This window comes from Lonchura striata, chromosome 6, assembly GCF_046129695.1.
Source record: "Lonchura striata isolate bLonStr1 chromosome 6, bLonStr1.mat, whole genome shotgun sequence".
Classification (NCBI taxonomy): Eukaryota; Metazoa; Chordata; class Aves; order Passeriformes; family Estrildidae; genus Lonchura; species Lonchura striata.
This window is the reverse complement of record NC_134608.1, coordinates 43208302-43224846: the sequence shown is the minus strand read 5'-3', so window position 1 is coordinate 43224846 and position 16545 is coordinate 43208302. Positions and strand designations below refer to the sequence as shown.

Below are 16545 nucleotides of genomic sequence, written 5' to 3'. Positions count from 1 at the left end.
ATCATAGCAGTAGGGGAATGTTACGTTGAATCCAGCAGCTCTGTTGTTACTATCAAGAGCTGGTAAAAGCACAGGTGTCTAGGTGAAAGCTTTTGGCAAAATACTTGCTCATTCTCCTGTCAGAGGCATGCTGAGATTTTGTTTTCAATGACTTTTAAAGGTCATGAGGAGGACAGCAGACAGCAGCTTTCAAAGATAACAAAAGGGGCAATCTTTAGAGTGATCTGTCACTGTCTGCTTCATGGAGGACTTGGCTTTCTTGTTGGTGGTTGGTGCTTGTTGGTGGTTGGTGCAGTTCCACAGCATGAATCTCTCTTAAGCTGGCATCTGTTGTTGTCCTGTAGAGTCTGGTCTGGGCCCTGCAAGGACTATGTGGCTGTGGGAGGGAGTCAGCACTTCTATGGAGAAAGTGAAGCCAGAGAAGCATTGAAGGCTAAGGAAATAACTCTGAGTTACACTTGAACAAGTGGACTAAAAATAAGATTTGACAAAAGGGCTTTGAATATCCTTAAGGTGGTGGACTGACAAGTGGCAGGTCTCAACTCAAAGTGCACCAGCTTATGGAGTTCATTAGGAATGACACAATTTCCTGTGAGCTTGTAGTGTGTAGCTCTAATGGGACCTTACAGCTGATGATAACATGCTATTGACCTCCCCATTATTCTATGGCAGTGAGGCACTTGGTGGTTTTAACATGTCTAAATGTCTAGTTACTGCTTATGAAGAGGAACAACCATTTAGGTTCTGAGGTGACCTCAAAAATCAGTGTAGTATGCAAGTGTGCAGCAGTTTCAAACTAAAGGACTTTAGCATGTTTTTGCTAAACAAACTCTTGGGGAGCTGGAAAAATTGGGAGTATTTTTGTCCTGCAAGCTATATGCAGGGTAGACTTTAAAGTTTTATTTATTTATTTAAGCTCTAAATGTAGCTCTGACTTTAAAGACGAAAAATGGAAGCCAGTTAGTATTTGGAAACTAATCCCCTTTGTTATTGTGGTGAAGAAGCAGTTTGAAGTAGACAGGCAGCCTTTTAAAGATTTTCAGTTGGAAAACTGCATTCTTTTTCATTCACTCCATTAACAAAAACTGTTTGGAGTTCAGAGAAAAGTGCCAAAAAGTATTAAAGGACAGAGATTGATTTATGAGTAGATATTAAAACCAGCTAAATTATGCATGTCTCAGCTAAGTGATGACTGTGTTGAAGGATATGGTTATATATGACATATATGAAGGGTGCAAATATTGTTCTTTAAAAAGGAATTGAAATTCAAACAGTGAGAGGCTGAGAGATTTCAACACTGCTGTTACATCAATTTAAAATAGTGAGGAGAATGGCAAGAGAATCAGAGGTAAATAAACCACTGCCTGGCAGTTCTCAGTCAAAATTGTTGTCTTATAATAGGAAACTTCAGCTAAACTGAGCCTTCTGTAATGGGAATCAACAGGCAGTGTTTATGGTAGGCACTTCTACCCTCCATATGTCTTCAGTGTGAGCAAATGTGGAGCAGTGATCATGATTGGGCTCTCATGAAAATGAACAGAAGGCTTATCACAACTGTGGGTGGGCTAAATCTCTGCTAATTGTAATGAGTTTTGCATAAATTAGAAATTTCAGCTCTCCCTGGTTAGAGGGCCAGGACTGGTTTGATTGCCAAGTTACTCCCACATACCCAACAAATTGACCAGCTGTTGAGTTGTGACCTGTGGTTGATGCTTATCAGCTATTTAACTGCCTGAGCAAGAGAATTCCTAATGAAAGGTCTCACTTTCTCTTTCTGCAGCAGCAAATCCCTTGCTTTGCTCTACTGCCCGATTCCACTGTAAAAATGGTCTTTGCATTGATAAAAGCTTTGTGTGCGACAGTCAAAATAACTGCCAGGACAACAGCGATGAAGAAAGCTGCGAAAGCCCTCAAGGTAGGCACAGGGGTTTTATTCTCTTCTGCAATATTCTACCAACTCAACACACAACAGGCTCAGCAGAAAATACAATTCTATTGGCTTGCTCTGTGTTGGCTAGCACTGCAGATAGTGAGAGTGAAATGTGTGGAGAGTGTGCACATGTATACATTGCATTCTCAGAAGAGTGGTATCTTTTTCAGGTTAGTAAAAACACAGTTTTGCAAGGAAGCACTTGTAATCTGTGATCCAATGCTCACTGAAGTTGCTGGGAATCTGTTTAGTACTTCTGTGAGATGGATTGGACCTGGGGGGATTGATAGTAAAACCTGAGTTGAAAGTGAATCTGTCTGTTTACCAGATGAGTAAATCTTGTGTATGCTTAAAGCTTTAGATCTTCATTGCTCAGTTATGTTCTGAAAGACATGTTTAACTGCAGGACAGGTCTACAATGAAGACATTTATTCCTACCCTTCTCCTGAAGGCAGGGAAGAAAATTTTTATTTGAAAATTCTTGTGTATTGAGGCTTGGGAGGATCTCAAAACACAGTGACGTTTTTATTCTTTTTAACCTATCATATAAAACTACAGGTAATGTTTTTCAGTTTTGTTTTCTGTAACTTAATACCACAGTATTTTATAAAACAAGAAGTATATATTAATGACTCAAGGTTAACAAACAGTATGTATTGGGCATCTGCTGTTAGACATTTAATGTCTGAGTTCCTACCAAAGTATAAAAAATATGGGAAGCGGTGGATATTTTCAGGGGAGGTGTGGTGTGCTTTATTCTGTAGAAAGCAGGACAGATGAAGAGAGATAAAGCAGGAAGAGAGATAAAGAGGGAAGATGTAATTAGTGAAATTGAAAGAGAATTACTTTACTATCTACCTGCACTGGTGAATTTGTCCTTTGTGGAAAATAAAATAATCCTGAGCTTAAGATGCTGATAAATATTCTTGACAACTCACAGATGAAGAGGAAGAACACACAAAAGCAATGCTGACAAAACAGGGTTTTATAGCAGTGGTGTGTGACAGTCTCTTCTGTGTCATACCTTTGCCTAACCTATGAGCTCTTTCCTTGGCTCCACATGTAAAGGTTGGAGGAGTCATCTTGCTGTCTCTTCTGTGTACTGAACTACATCACAGCCTGGGAACGTAGCTGTGCTCGGGTCAGAGCCTGGGAGAGGGTCTGGCCTGCCCCTGCTCTCTGTTGGGAGCGGGATGAAAGGGCTGCCGAGGGCCCAGTGTGTGCTCAGGGCTGGGCTGCTCCTCACTATGGCTCTAAAGCAGCCTAATCACATTAATCTGGGTGGTAAGGTTTCTTTTGCTTTCTTTTTTTTTTTTTGGCTTCTGAAGCTTAAAGCAGCAGTGCTATTCTTTTAGATTGGGATGGTTGCTTCCTCTGCAGATTAATTGGCTGGATTGCCTCCAGGTTGTTTGTTGTCATGACAATCTGCTTTTGGAACTGACTGTCAGGCTTAAGAGAAGAAAAGAGCTGTATTTCATGCAGCTGTTACTTTTGTCTTCATATTTGGTCCTTCTGGAAATGTTAGATTAGTAAGACGGTAAGCAAAGTAATTCTTTCTGATTATATATGCGAAAGAGGCCCAAACCAGGAAGAAGAAACTCTCTCCACTAGGACAAGAACAGCCATGGTTGTGGGCTAATTTAAAAAACAAATGGTCCAAGTATGGGGTTGGGAATGAGGAGTTCCCAAAGTGAAATGCTGGTTGTGGGGAACCTGTGTAATTGGCTTTTCTTTTTGGCAACTCACAGCCTCCCTGAATTGCTGTTTCACCATCTGTAAGTGGACAATGTGTGGGTACCTGTCTTTCAAAGCTAGGATTAAAACAGTGTGATGTGTTCAACTTCCCATCTGAATATAAATTACAATTCCCTCTGGAGCTTGCAACTATTGGTATGTCTGTTCTGGCTTGCAAGCACAGCAACTACTTTGTGTTAATTGGGAATTAGACACTGCTGTGGACAGTCTTTAATTTCTCACAATTCTTTCCACAGCAGATGTAATTACTGTAATTACGATGTGTTCACATTCACACAGTAGCCATGAATCCTGGTCATTAACTAGAACTCAAGTGCTTTGGGTACTTAGGGACAGGGCAAGGCAAATCTGTAGGGTGTTATAAAATGAAGATACACACTGGCTGTGTAATATCATATGTGGTAGCTTTAGTTCAGTGTAATTGAGTGTAATCTGACATACGAGATTTTTCCTTGTGTGCTGTGTTTTTCTAACTGTAAATGTGTTGATTTAGAAGTCACTAAGCTTCTGAACCACTACATGATAGTGTCGTTATCACCGTTTAACAGATGGGGAAGATAGGGCATAGATCAGCTAAAGGAAATGCTCCCAAAGTGCCATCCTGGCTGGTAGGAATAGAGCCTCAGCTGTGCTTGTCTGCTTCAGGGGCATGCCATTAGACTTAATCAATGTTTGCAAACTGTTTTGAGATTCTAGGACAACATGGGAAATAGAAGTGTGAATTATTAATTGCTACTTTGCTCTCCTTCTGCTCTTGGGTATACTGACAAGCTTTTTAAATTATCACCTCTTCCTGCTCTTCCATGAACTTCAAAGGCCTCCTGTATCCTGCTGTCATTGCTGCAAAGCTTCAGCAGTATATCAGTTTGGTTTTGTCAGATACTCCTCCTCCGTGCATAAGGATCTTTTCAGTCAAGAAGGGTCACTCTGCAGACAAGGAAAACAGGAATGTGGCCTCCTACTGAAAAACATACTGACCCATCTTTGACATGGAACACTTTAAAATGTGCTATCCTCAATGAATGGCAGCTTTGCTAACATGCTGTAATTTGAGATGAACCTGAAGACATGCATTTAGAAAGATTAATTTTAGTCACAAATAAGAGTAGATTAATTTGACAGGAGGGAGGGCCCTATATTTAGTTGTGAAAATGAGAAGATCAAATTTTGGAGGGTGTTCCTGCTCTCCTTTCTCCCTAACACTTGTAACTGAGTGTTGTGTATTTTATAAAGGTTTGTATGTCATGAGGAGAGTGTCAGATTAAAAAGTGCCAATTTCGCAGCAAGTCAAAGAATTCTCTAATTCCTGACAGAAGTTATCTGTAGCTCTTGTCACTGCCATGATAAACTTCAGAGCAATTCTTTTAGTCCCTCCCAGGTATACTTTGGTCATCTCAGTTTTCCAGCAGTGAAGTAGCATGGCAAAATATTTGCCTTAATCTGGAATGTGATGTATTCATCAAAGAATGTGCTTGAATCTTGGGATTGGATGGAGGATATAATTGCTTGAATTATTCATACCAGTCAAATATATTAATTACTTAACAGAAAGAACTGTTCTTTCTAGGGTATTACTCCAGGTTTAAGAACACCAGCAGCAATTAGAAACTTTTGCTTGTGTTCTCTGTTTAACTGTTCTCAATTCAGAGGAAAGTTTCTCTTTCCCACGTATTTAGCTGACAGTGTTAATCTTAATCATTCATAGCATCTACTCTGGGTGTACTCCTCAGGTCTGTCTGCTGCTGGGGGGATTTCCTGTTCTGTGACAGGCATCCACTAAATTCAGAAGGAATTACTCCTTCTCGGTATCTTCCAGCAACCATATAAATGTGTTCAACTCTAGGATGATGTTTAATTTATTCTCTTAATTTGTTTGGGATTTTTTTTAATCTAAATGTGTTCTCACAGTTCTCCTCCATTTTGTACTTTTAGTTTAGAAGACTTCAATGCTAACAAAAGCATACTGGGTAGTTCAATTCAAACCAATTTTTCTTTCACAGCCCTTCTTTTTTCTCTCTTAAGTTGCTAAATATCTTTACTAGCTTTAACTCTGTTGCCTAGGAAAGGGAGTTTTATTGCTGCTAGTCTGTGTTCACTCTGTCTGCTGCTGTAAAAAGAGGCTTTTGACTTCAGTAATATTCCTGAAATTCTAGCTCTGCAGTTGTTTGTAAACAGTACCATTGTGGTCAACTTAAAAACTAAATGTTTTGCAAACATTTGGATGTTAATTCTTGTCCTGTAAATTTGGTAATGTCCACTACTGTCCATGTGGATACCTCCTCCTTTTATTTTTGTGTATCTTTTCATTTAATTTGCACTATGATTCTAAGACACATTTAGAAGCTTACACAGTTTCAAAGTCTCCATTCTTTTCTCTGGGGCATTTATAAACTGCTTATATAAAACTTGTCAATGTAGTAAAAAACAAAAAATCTAACCCTGTGTTGAATGAGAGGAAAATAATTGAAAATGTTGACTTCCTAAAATTAATATTCACATGATAATATGAATTCTGTGATGATAATTTCTGTGGATCAAGTTATAAGCAAAGCTGGAAGTGGGCTGGCTGTAGAGGTAAGCACTAAGGCCATTGCTAATGTTTGCATGATTGAGTTGCAATGCAAAGTGGGTTTTAGAACTGACACCTAAGTGGAACACACATACTCTAAATTTCAATGAAATACCACAAAAACTAGTTTATGAAACACAAATAGCTCCCAGAACATCCCACTCTGTATGGAGCTTGTAACCAGCCCTTAGCACTTGATGAATTGAAATTCTGAAATTCCAAAATGCTGTGGTAACACTTAGACATCCCAAGGCTTTGTAGTCTGATCCTGTCTGTATACAGGGTTTTATTGAGTCTCTCTGACTCATTATTGTCTCAGTCTGTAAAATGAAGCTCAACTTGCAATTATTGTGGATAATCTTAGCCCAGATTCAGCCTGCAGCAGGAATTTAGTACTCAGACGCAGACTGAATAGAAGCAGAAACATAAAGGACACAAATAAAATGCCACTGAATGTTTTATTAAATGAAGGCTTTCCCTGACCATCTTAGCTCTCTAATATCCTTCTTTTGTAATACTTACTAATGGAAATGGTTTTGTTAGCTGTGAATTTTTTCTTTCCTATGTTTCTCCATTCCCTGAATCCCTGCTTCCTTTTCTTTCCCTTTTTTCTCCTTAAAAGTTTATTTTTTTGAGAGGGTTCTTGTCAAGAAAAAAAATTGTATCCATCCATTGGGGACTAACATGGGATCTAACAGATAAAGTGAACTATGGGAGGCAGGTGTTCATGTGGCTGGTACTGATCTTTTAGGTGACAGACGAGTTCATCTCTATGTTAATTTGTCAATTTGTTAATTAATAAGCATGTGGACTCTGTGCTCTGTGCTGCCTCCCAGGGCAGGCCATCATTTGTAAAATGGATTGTTGATCACTTGATAAGAACAGCTGATAATAACCCAGACATTATATAGGTGGGCTCAGACTCATTCAGAAACATCTTCGGAGTGGGATTGAGAGAGGAACTCTTACTTCACTGTGCATGGAGGCTTTGGAATTAACAGTTTTAAACAGATGTGGGGATCTCAGGGAGAGGTCCAGACAGTGGGTACAAGTGGATTTGAGTTGCTATGTCTCTCAGCTCCCTGAGCTTGTGAGTATGACGGTTTCATTGCAGAACAGGCAAATGTAGATGAGAAATAGTCTCCTTGTAGACCAGCATGTTGCTTCTACAGGCCTGTCATTTTGGCAGAATAATAAGACATGCTGCCAAAATGTTACGCTGCCCCTGCTTGGAGTGCAGATATTCTATTAAGAGTAACTGTGATGTGGCAATAGACAAACAATGACTTCAAGTCTTCAAATGGACAACAAACTTACTTTAAAAGGTGTTTCTAGGTCTGGGAGATGTCCAGACTCTTCACCTAATCTCCTGCTCAGCTCACCTTTGATGACTTCAAGCTCAAAGTTACCAGCAGATGATGACTTGACTACTGTAAAAGTCAGTTTTATGATCTAGGTCAAATCTTGAATGGGGTTTTTGCGTCACCAGGAGTCACCATGTTTACCAACAGTTTTATCAGGGATAATAGGGAAGAAAAGTAGGATCTGGCAACCTTGACCTGAAAGCAATTCCTTGAAGATAGTAAGGATGGAGAACTACCATTGTGCCTACAGCTTGTGTGTAGTATGTTCTGTAGACAGATGTACTTCAAAATGCTTTCCCTTAAGGCACAGCTTACCCTCTCATGGAAGTGCCAGTCTCACTGGGGTGCCTTACAGGACTTTTATTGTAATACTATGATTTTTAATTTTGGTTGGTTGGGTTTTTGTTTTGTGTTTGTTTTTTTGGTTTTTTTTTGGTTTTTTTTTTTTCTGTTGTTGTTGCTGCAATTGCAATTGGGGTTCTCAGGTTCTCAGGCTACTTACAAAAACAGGAGGTGCAGGGATACTTTTCTTTCATCAAATGGCTGATGAGAAGAGCTGGGAACTGATCCTGAAAAGGCATGGGGTCTTTTCCCTGTGTAGAGATGAAATGTGAGGTCTGAATGCTTGTGTCCAGATATTCTTACCTTCATTTTGTGGCATTTATGTCTAATTAAAAGTTACAGAAAGAGGTGATGACATTGATATCCAGTTTCATTGCCTGTGCTTCAAAACTTCAAAAACAGGTTATAAAATGTTACACTTGAGGAAAACAAGTGTGAAATAAAGGATATTTTCCCCCATTGATCCTGAGGCTCATTAAATTATCTCTTGAGCTCTCATTAGTAAAAATAAATAAATTCCTGTGAAATACATTTTCCACAAGTTTATAACAATATGTTGGTGTTTGAAATAGACTGTATGTATTAGCATGTCATACCATGCCCTGGCTGCTGAATTGAATTAACTTTTCATTATGTCAGTGGGATTTAATTGTGCAAGAGGCTCCTGTTGCTGGACTGTAGGTGCCAGACCCAAGTCTTTTTGCTGTCACTGGGGGGAATCCAAATAAAAGGCACAGATGTTAATCTTTGACTTGCTGTGAAACAAAATCAGTTCCAGGTAAGGTGACCAAGTGTATTTTCTACAGTTACTGTAGAAAATTATTATAGCATTTGTATTTAAAATGAAACCTTCTGTTAGTGCAGTTTCTGTACTGTTTTTTGTTGGAAAATGGGAGTTATAGCAAACACGTCGTGCAAGAGCCTCAACGAGGTTTCCTGGGTTAAATACTGAGGAGACACTCTCACTAGCAGAGTGGGAGTTAGCTTGGCTGTGTCTTCTGTTTCATGTTCTAACCCTCATTCATCAGACTGGCCTGACCCAACCTGTAATTCTACTTTCAAGCCCAGCTGGGAGCTGGTCTGCATGACTCTCCCATCAGGTCTGGCCCTATCAACCCTGCACTTCTAGTTAAACTTTGCTGTTTAGCCTGATTATTTGCATTAATCTCCAGTAAGTAATAATGCTTTAGCCTAAATCTAGCTTTGAGGCCTGTGTGTATTAACCAGGTCAGAAAAAGATGTGAAGTTAATTTATGCTTCAGTGCCTTTGTTAATCTTGGTCTGGCATTGTCATGTCTGTAACCACTGGTTAGAAATGATTTCCCAAGATGAGTTACTGAGGAATGTGGCTGCATTCAGCACTTTGCCCTGGGACTTGGGCAGAGAGTACCACTGTCCCTTTCTTTCTTTTTAGGACTTGGACTGTTTTTTTGTGCAGCAGTGGAATTGGCAAGACCAGTTTTGTGTAATATACTGGGGGGGGGGCGGGGAGCAGATCTCAGCTACTTGAGCATCAGAATTTGAGGTAGATTTTTAATTTTGGTTTGGATTTTTCTGTCTGCAGCTGCTAACAGTAAAATTGGAAGATATGAATCCTAAAATGTCCTAAAATTCTGTCCCCAGCTGTAACTAGTTTTGCATGTGGTTAAAATATGTATCTTTTCACTACTTCAGTTGTATCTGGGAATAATTTGTAGCATGGGAGCTCTGTCAGAGCTTGTATATGTGTTCTTACACAAAGCTAATGCCACAAGCAGAGCCAACATGGCCAGATGTAAAAGGGACTCCATTCAGATTTTGTAGCAGTTTAGTACATAGCCAATTATGTGATTGACCTAAAACAGTGTGTTTTCAGCGTAGACAGTCCCCTAGAGCAAGGTTACCAACTGAGAAGTTTTACTGATACTTGCTCAACAACAATTTCAGTGACTGAAGGTTAGCCAGATGTCCCTTTAGCTAGAATCTGTGCTGCTGCAATGCACTTCTTTTGTAGGAAGGAGAACATATAGAAATGCAGATTGTCCCCAGAAGTCCAGGTGATCCCATGAGTGCAGGACCTCAACATTCCTTGGTAGTTTGTGTCTATTACTTTGAGAAATCCTTGTTTAGGGTGGTTCTTGTTTTTCTCTAAGTGGTTTCACTTCACTGTGCTAGCCTAGCTGCAGTTTTATTCTGCCACACAGAACATATGATTTTATATCATCCTATAGGACAAATAAAGGTATGGAAAACTGAATTGTGGGGGATACCAAATCACTGAGGTGATATTAATGTCAAAGTGTATCTACCAGACCTTACTGATCTTCATGCCCACTCCCTCCAAATGCTGGTCCCAGCCAGCTCAATGGAAGCATTAACTTTCTGCAGCTGAAGACATTTTGTTTCTTTAGTGTAGATCACCCTTAACTTGCTATGCCAGCATGCTGTATTCACAGACTGTGAAGCACACATTGCTTGAGGATGATGTTAAAACTCAAGCCAGTTGCCAGTAAGGGTTCCAGAGAAAGGTATTTCATACTGCCTGATCTAAAACTAGCAAATGAAACTTGATGAGTAAGTAGATTATCATGAAAAAGGAAGTTTCTTGCCAGGCTTTAGATTAAGCTAAGATTCATCCTCAGCCAAGCATTTCAATACCTGTAAATGTGTGAAGGATAAGGCTGTTGAATTCTAGATTTTTCTTCTTTGCTGCTCTTGCATTCAAACTTGTGTCCCAGAGTCTGATCAGGCTTCCTAGCAAAGCTGGGAACTGCAGCAGATTTTCTTCTGCCTGCTGAAAATTGTGAAGTGATGAGAGACATTACACCAGTATTTAGTGTTCGTGTTGTTCCCTGAGATTGCCAAAGTAACTCATGCTCCCATCTCATGTTACCGGATTTTTGGTGCTAATGCTCTAAAGCATTGTGTTTAAAAATCCATATTTATGAGGGATGTTGAAACATGAAGTAATTATATGGTTTTCAATTACATAAACATCAATGTGCAATGCAAATTAGAAGCTGAATAATTAATTTTCTGTTTATTTGTTATATAGAGTCTATGCAAACAGTAAAACCTGGAGAACGAACATGGGGAGAAGTGCTAAGGGCATGGTACCATAAAGTGCTTTTAGCATCTCTGTTCAGTTCAGATGTCAAAATAGGTATGGGCTATTAAGGGAGGTCATGACCTGCTGAGTGGGAAACATTGGCTTCAGAACTCCTGTTGGTTTGTATGCCCTGGTGTAGGCACACAGTTTGTGGTAACTGGGGATGGGACTGCGACAGAGCCTCATCCCCAGTGGGCACAGCTGTGAGCAGCAGGTGAGCAGCACTGACAGCAATGAGCCATGGAGAGCCCAGGTGCACTGACCAACCACCAAAGGGAGCAGAGGGCACACAGGTGTACTGCATGAACATGAGGGGTATAAAAGGTTGGGCTAAAGAACAAGAGGGGCAGATGCTTGCAGCCTTCTGAAGTGATGTGATGTTACTCTCCATGGGTGGACACCTGAAGCCTTCTGGAGTGGTATGGAGTTATTCTGTATGGGTTGAAGCTTTCTGAAATTGTAGGGTGATACTCTGTATATTGTGGTCATCTCAACTGTGACATATGCTGTGGCACACTATGAATAAATAGTGTTTCCATTAATGTGGCTGAAGGCAGGGACGCTTGGGAGTGCCTATTCACATGTCCTGAGCACAGAGGTGGCAGCAGCTGGAGCCATCTGATGGTCACCACTACCCATGTGGTAAATAATCCTGGGTGGTGTGCCTCATCTCTATTTTGTATGGGGAAAATACCAAACTTTTACCTTTTAAAAGATGTGTACAATATTGTTAAGTCATCTGAAGAAAAGAAATTATTAATAATTTCTGAATATTTTCAGTCAGTTGCAGTGCACCAGCCAATGTTTCATGTAGTTATTGGTACTGAAGTACATTCAAATTAGAGGCTTTCAAAGCTTCTAACAGCATTTATGCACTACAGTAAATGCAATTATTATCAAGCTCTGAAGTGGACATAATTTTGAGGATCTGGTGTTGTTGTTAAGGGGTAGGAAATGTGTTACACTGCACTAAAACCTGTGGGAATTAAAACCTAATTTGTTCCATTTGTTCAAGTATTTTTTTGTAGATTGTCATTTCCCTCTGCCTTCTTCATGCTGAATAGCAAGCAAACACCATTCTTGATTTAGTGATGGTTGATGGCTGTCAGGAAAACACTTTAAAACTTTTTGGGACGGTTTTTCCATGGCAAATATTGTTTATGGCTCTCTACAGAAGACTAAGGACTGTGCTGCAGCACAAGTTCTAGACCTCAGAGGTTTTCTGAACTAAAACTTGAACTGTTCTGTCAGTCAACTTGGAAGCCTGTGGTGGCTGGAGCCTGGCTGACTGGTTTGTGAATATGTGGTTTGGAGTTAGAGGGAAAAGGAACATTATGTGCAATTAAAATGGAAGCTCTGCAAGGCATCTTGTGCTGATACTTTAAGAAACAATAGTTGTGGGAGTACTGCAAGGGAATATTGTATGGGTCCTTACAGTAAATGGCCATCAAAGTTAATTTTTTTTCTTCATACTCTAGAATTAGAAAACAATAAGTATGTGACTTCAGGGAAGCAATGCTGTGAGCGAAGTTGTGTCCTTGCTTAGAAACTGGTCAACTGTGATCAACCACAAAAAGGGGTTGAGAAGACCATATGTTCAATTCAAAACTGAACAAATTCCAGGCTGATTTTCTTTGTTGTTTTTACTTGCTATTAAAGCAGAATTTGTCTGACCAGATTGGAACAGGTGTGTTTGGGATAGGTTTGATAGAGAGATTCTTCAGAGATGGGCTCAGACAGCAGAGAGGTGACAGCAGGAATAAGAGGATGGAAGCAGATGTTGTGATAAAAGATGAGGCCTGGTCCAGTGAGCAGAGCTTACTGTGCAAATAGCAGCTGCACATCAGAGAGGCTTAAACCATGCTCCTACTTTTTTATTTTATTGCATTTTGGGAAAGGGTCAGTTGCCCATAGTCTTGCCAGTTGTGTGAGAGGCAGCTCATACAATTAAGACTGAGGTGGTAGCAATGTGCTCTTTGTATGCACACAATCAGTTTTGTGATGAATTAGCTGCCAAGATTTACAATTCTGAGCCCAAATTCTTGCTTTTTTCATTGGGTTCACAGCACATGTGATTGAATCACTGAGTGTCTGTGGAAGCCACTTCTGGCCTCTTGCTTGTTTTCCAGATTACCTTTTGCACCTCTTGATGTGTAAATCCCAGTTGATGGTTAGTTGGCAGCCATATGAGATCAGGTTCTAGCTATGACTGATAATTGCAAGAAAATATTCAGGGAGTGCCTTCCTGGCCAAGGTGGATGTAATTCAAGACTCTGTATGTGAAGGAGAGCTGGCTGGAAGTGCCTGAGGAAACGTTTTGGAGACAGATCCCAGCAGATGCCTCTGCAAGCTATATGGCCTGTCTGAGGTGGAAACAAAGCACATGGAAAAGCACTGTGCAATGAGTTAACCTTTGAATAATGAATTTCCCAGCAAGGTACTGGAATGCCTTTGGTTAGTTTCTTTCTTACCTGTACGTCACCAACATGGTCAATCTTTCCAGAAAGCATGGTGTAAATACAGAGTAGAGGAAACATACTGAATCTGTTTCTCCAGTTTCTGTGCTCTTTCATTCATCATTTCACCCTCACCATATTCTCTTTCCTTTGTTGGAAAAAACTCTTCAAGTAAAGAAATTAAGTCAAATTTATGCTGCTTCCCCCCCACTTTTTTTTTTTTTTTTTTAATTGCCTTCTTTCCTGTAAGACATCAGGGGCTTTTCCTCACTTGTTTCTGTTTGTTTGCTTTGGTTTCTTTCTGTTCTCAGATTTTGCATCTTGCTTTTCTGTCACATGTTTGTTTTTGCCTTTTCTGAATGTCTTAGAAAGGGGACCTCTGCACTAAGCCATATCCAGACTTAACTCTGCTACCTCTACTTAAAACATCACAAAGTTTTGTTACCATATTCAGGTAAATCTCCTACACAATCACTGTTCTCCTATTTTAGTGTCACCTTGGTGGGGCAGGAGAGCATCTAGGTTTAGAACATAAATATAAGAAAACCATTGAAACCCACAGGCAGGATCAATCACACATCTCCCTGAGAAGACTGGGTATAAGTTCTTTTCTCTTCTATCCGATGTGATTGCCAGACCATGGCCCTCTACAAGAACATTGCTAGCTGGCAGTATTGATAGCAATTGTGTGTTTCTTTCAGCAGAGATTTAATGTAAGTTTAGTGGTGTCTGCAGTTCACAATCAGGTGAGAAAAGGAGTCGGTTTCTGCTCTGGCTGTGCTGTAACTGTTAGTGCAGGAATTTCCTTTTTGCCTTTTTAACCATATTATTTGTACTGCTTACATTTTATGGCCATGATTTATAGCATAAGTCACTAGTTTCTCTGATGCTGCTAGCAGTTCCCTGCCTGTGGTTTTCTAGGTGGGGGCAGTGTCCTGATGCTTTTGACATGAGGTGTGTTTGTTGGCTGCAGTACCTTCCCATTGGACACCAGAACCAAACCCTTGCAGTGGAAGGAGGTGGTGGGGAGGGAGTCTTGAAAGAAGTTACCGCATTAAACATCTGGTAGAGGAGGAAGTTTCCACAAGAACTGGGTTAATAGTCCTCTTCTGGAGTGTAAGCTGGGGGCAAGCCTTTGGCCAACCCCAGCCATGTTTAGTGCACAGCAGCAAGTGTGGCTTTGCAGAGGTTGGGGTGCAGAGCAGGAATTGTTGCTCACTCATACATTAAGAGGGAGGAGGAAGCCTTTGCTGCTGGGTTGAGTGCAGGCTGCTGCCAGCAGCTGTCCAGAAGCATTCCTCATGAATCTGTGAGCTATGCTTCAGAGAAAAATCTCCCTTGGCTTTTTTCAACCACAAGTCTTTGTCATGTGTAACAGGGTGGAGTTCTTTGCTATGCTCTTCCCCAAGTTTTTCAGTTGTGGGAGATAGGGAAGGGGAAAAAAACAGATTTCTTCCTTTCCAGGGGCTGCAGGACTGCCTCTCCAAAACCATTACTTTACTCTTATTGCAGTTGTCTCTGGAATTGAAATCACATCATATTCTGTCTCTTCTCCTGATAGTTAGGACAGACTTCTTTAGCTTTTTGCCTTTTCTTCCTTTTCTTTTCCATACCCTTTTCCCTTCTACTTTTACTATGCAATGAGAAAGCCAAGGAAATGAAGAGGTTGCTGCACACCTCTGCCCTTTTCACATTGAGAAAGGAATGTGTCTCTTTTACATGTGCTATGGCTCTGTCCTAACAAGAAAGCCAAAAATAATGAAGTGGATTTTTTTTTTTTCCAAAACATATGTTTAGATGCACAAATAAGGTCAACTTCTAGTAGCTTCTGTACTTTTAGGCAGATTTGAAAAGATCACCCTCCTATATAATGTCAGTGGGGGTTTTCTTTAAAGGACGTAAATAATGAAGCACCAAAGATAACTTAATACAAATAAGGCTTCTCCCTGCTTGAAAGTATTCTGACTGGAGCAGATATCACAGAGTCTATAATATGTTAATAAAAGTGGAAATAAGTTTCCACTTATTTCCTTGTTAAAGGCTTAAAAAAGGATCACCAAATCTTGACAATTCAGTTTGCCCTGTCCTATACCACTCTGCTATGCTTTGTTCAGTCTAAGTTTCAAGGCCTCAGGCTGTGAAGATTTAATTACTGTTTCTGGGGGATTATTGTAACTGCAGCTCTCACCTCTGCTCTAAAGCCAAGGAAAACTGAAGTGTTATATAGCCTGTGTGGTTTCAGGGCCTCTACAAACTTGTAGTGCAGAATGGCTCTTAATTTTTACCTTTCCTTTGTCTTTTGCATCCACAACAAACTCTCTAGGTCTTAGATTAATCCTGAATAGGGTAATGACTTTATCTTAGTGGTTTTGGGTGAAAATTGCTTAGATAAGTGAGGTTTGCCCTTCACTGGGCTGCTTCCACTCTTTCTGTGAAATGTACATTAAATGTGCTTCCTGCTTTTAATGAACACTCCATCCCAGCTGCATTTTTTTTTTTTTTTATATTAAGGTTTTGTGGACCAGTTCTTGCTGAGTCTTGCTGAATTACTCTTGCAAGAAGATTCTCATTGTCCAGAGGTAGGATCATGTAGCGCTGAGCTTGTCTTTTAGCTTGTTACTTTTCCAGTGGTTAGATCAGCTGCATTTAGGCCCATTTTAGTCATTAGGAAGTTATTAAATTGCTGCCCTATAGCTTCATCTTCAAACACTGACCTTTCTGTTGACATTTTGTGCATGGTTCAACCTGGCTTGATCTCATTCTGTCTTCTGCATTCTATCTTTTACGAGGGTTTTTTTTTTCCTGCAAGTCTCATGTGTTTGCATAGGTGCTTCATTTCAGAGGAGTACAGGAGGGAAAAGATGTTATGACTTAATTTTTTATTTTTTATGATACTGTTTGGGCTTTTTTGATCTCTGTAACTCAAAACAATGATCAAAAAAGGATTCTCTTTCATTTTTCTTGGACTAGCTTCTCTCTCCATGGATGGAAGTAACTGAGGTTGATTTTTACATTCAGTGGCTGGTAAATCATGTTAATCC

The 16545-nt window shown here is 40.1% G+C and overlaps 1 protein-coding gene across 1 annotated transcript in view; it reads left to right on the top strand.

Moving 5' to 3' along the window:
- LDLRAD3 (low density lipoprotein receptor class A domain containing 3) overlaps positions 1–16545 on the top strand; it is a 105046-nt gene that overhangs the window by 52643 nt on the left and 35858 nt on the right. The window contains exon 4 of the mRNA XM_031505051.2: positions 1781–1915. Within this exon, the coding sequence (XP_031360911.1) occupies positions 1781–1915 (135 nt within the window). The remainder of the gene's footprint in view (positions 1–1780; positions 1916–16545) is intronic.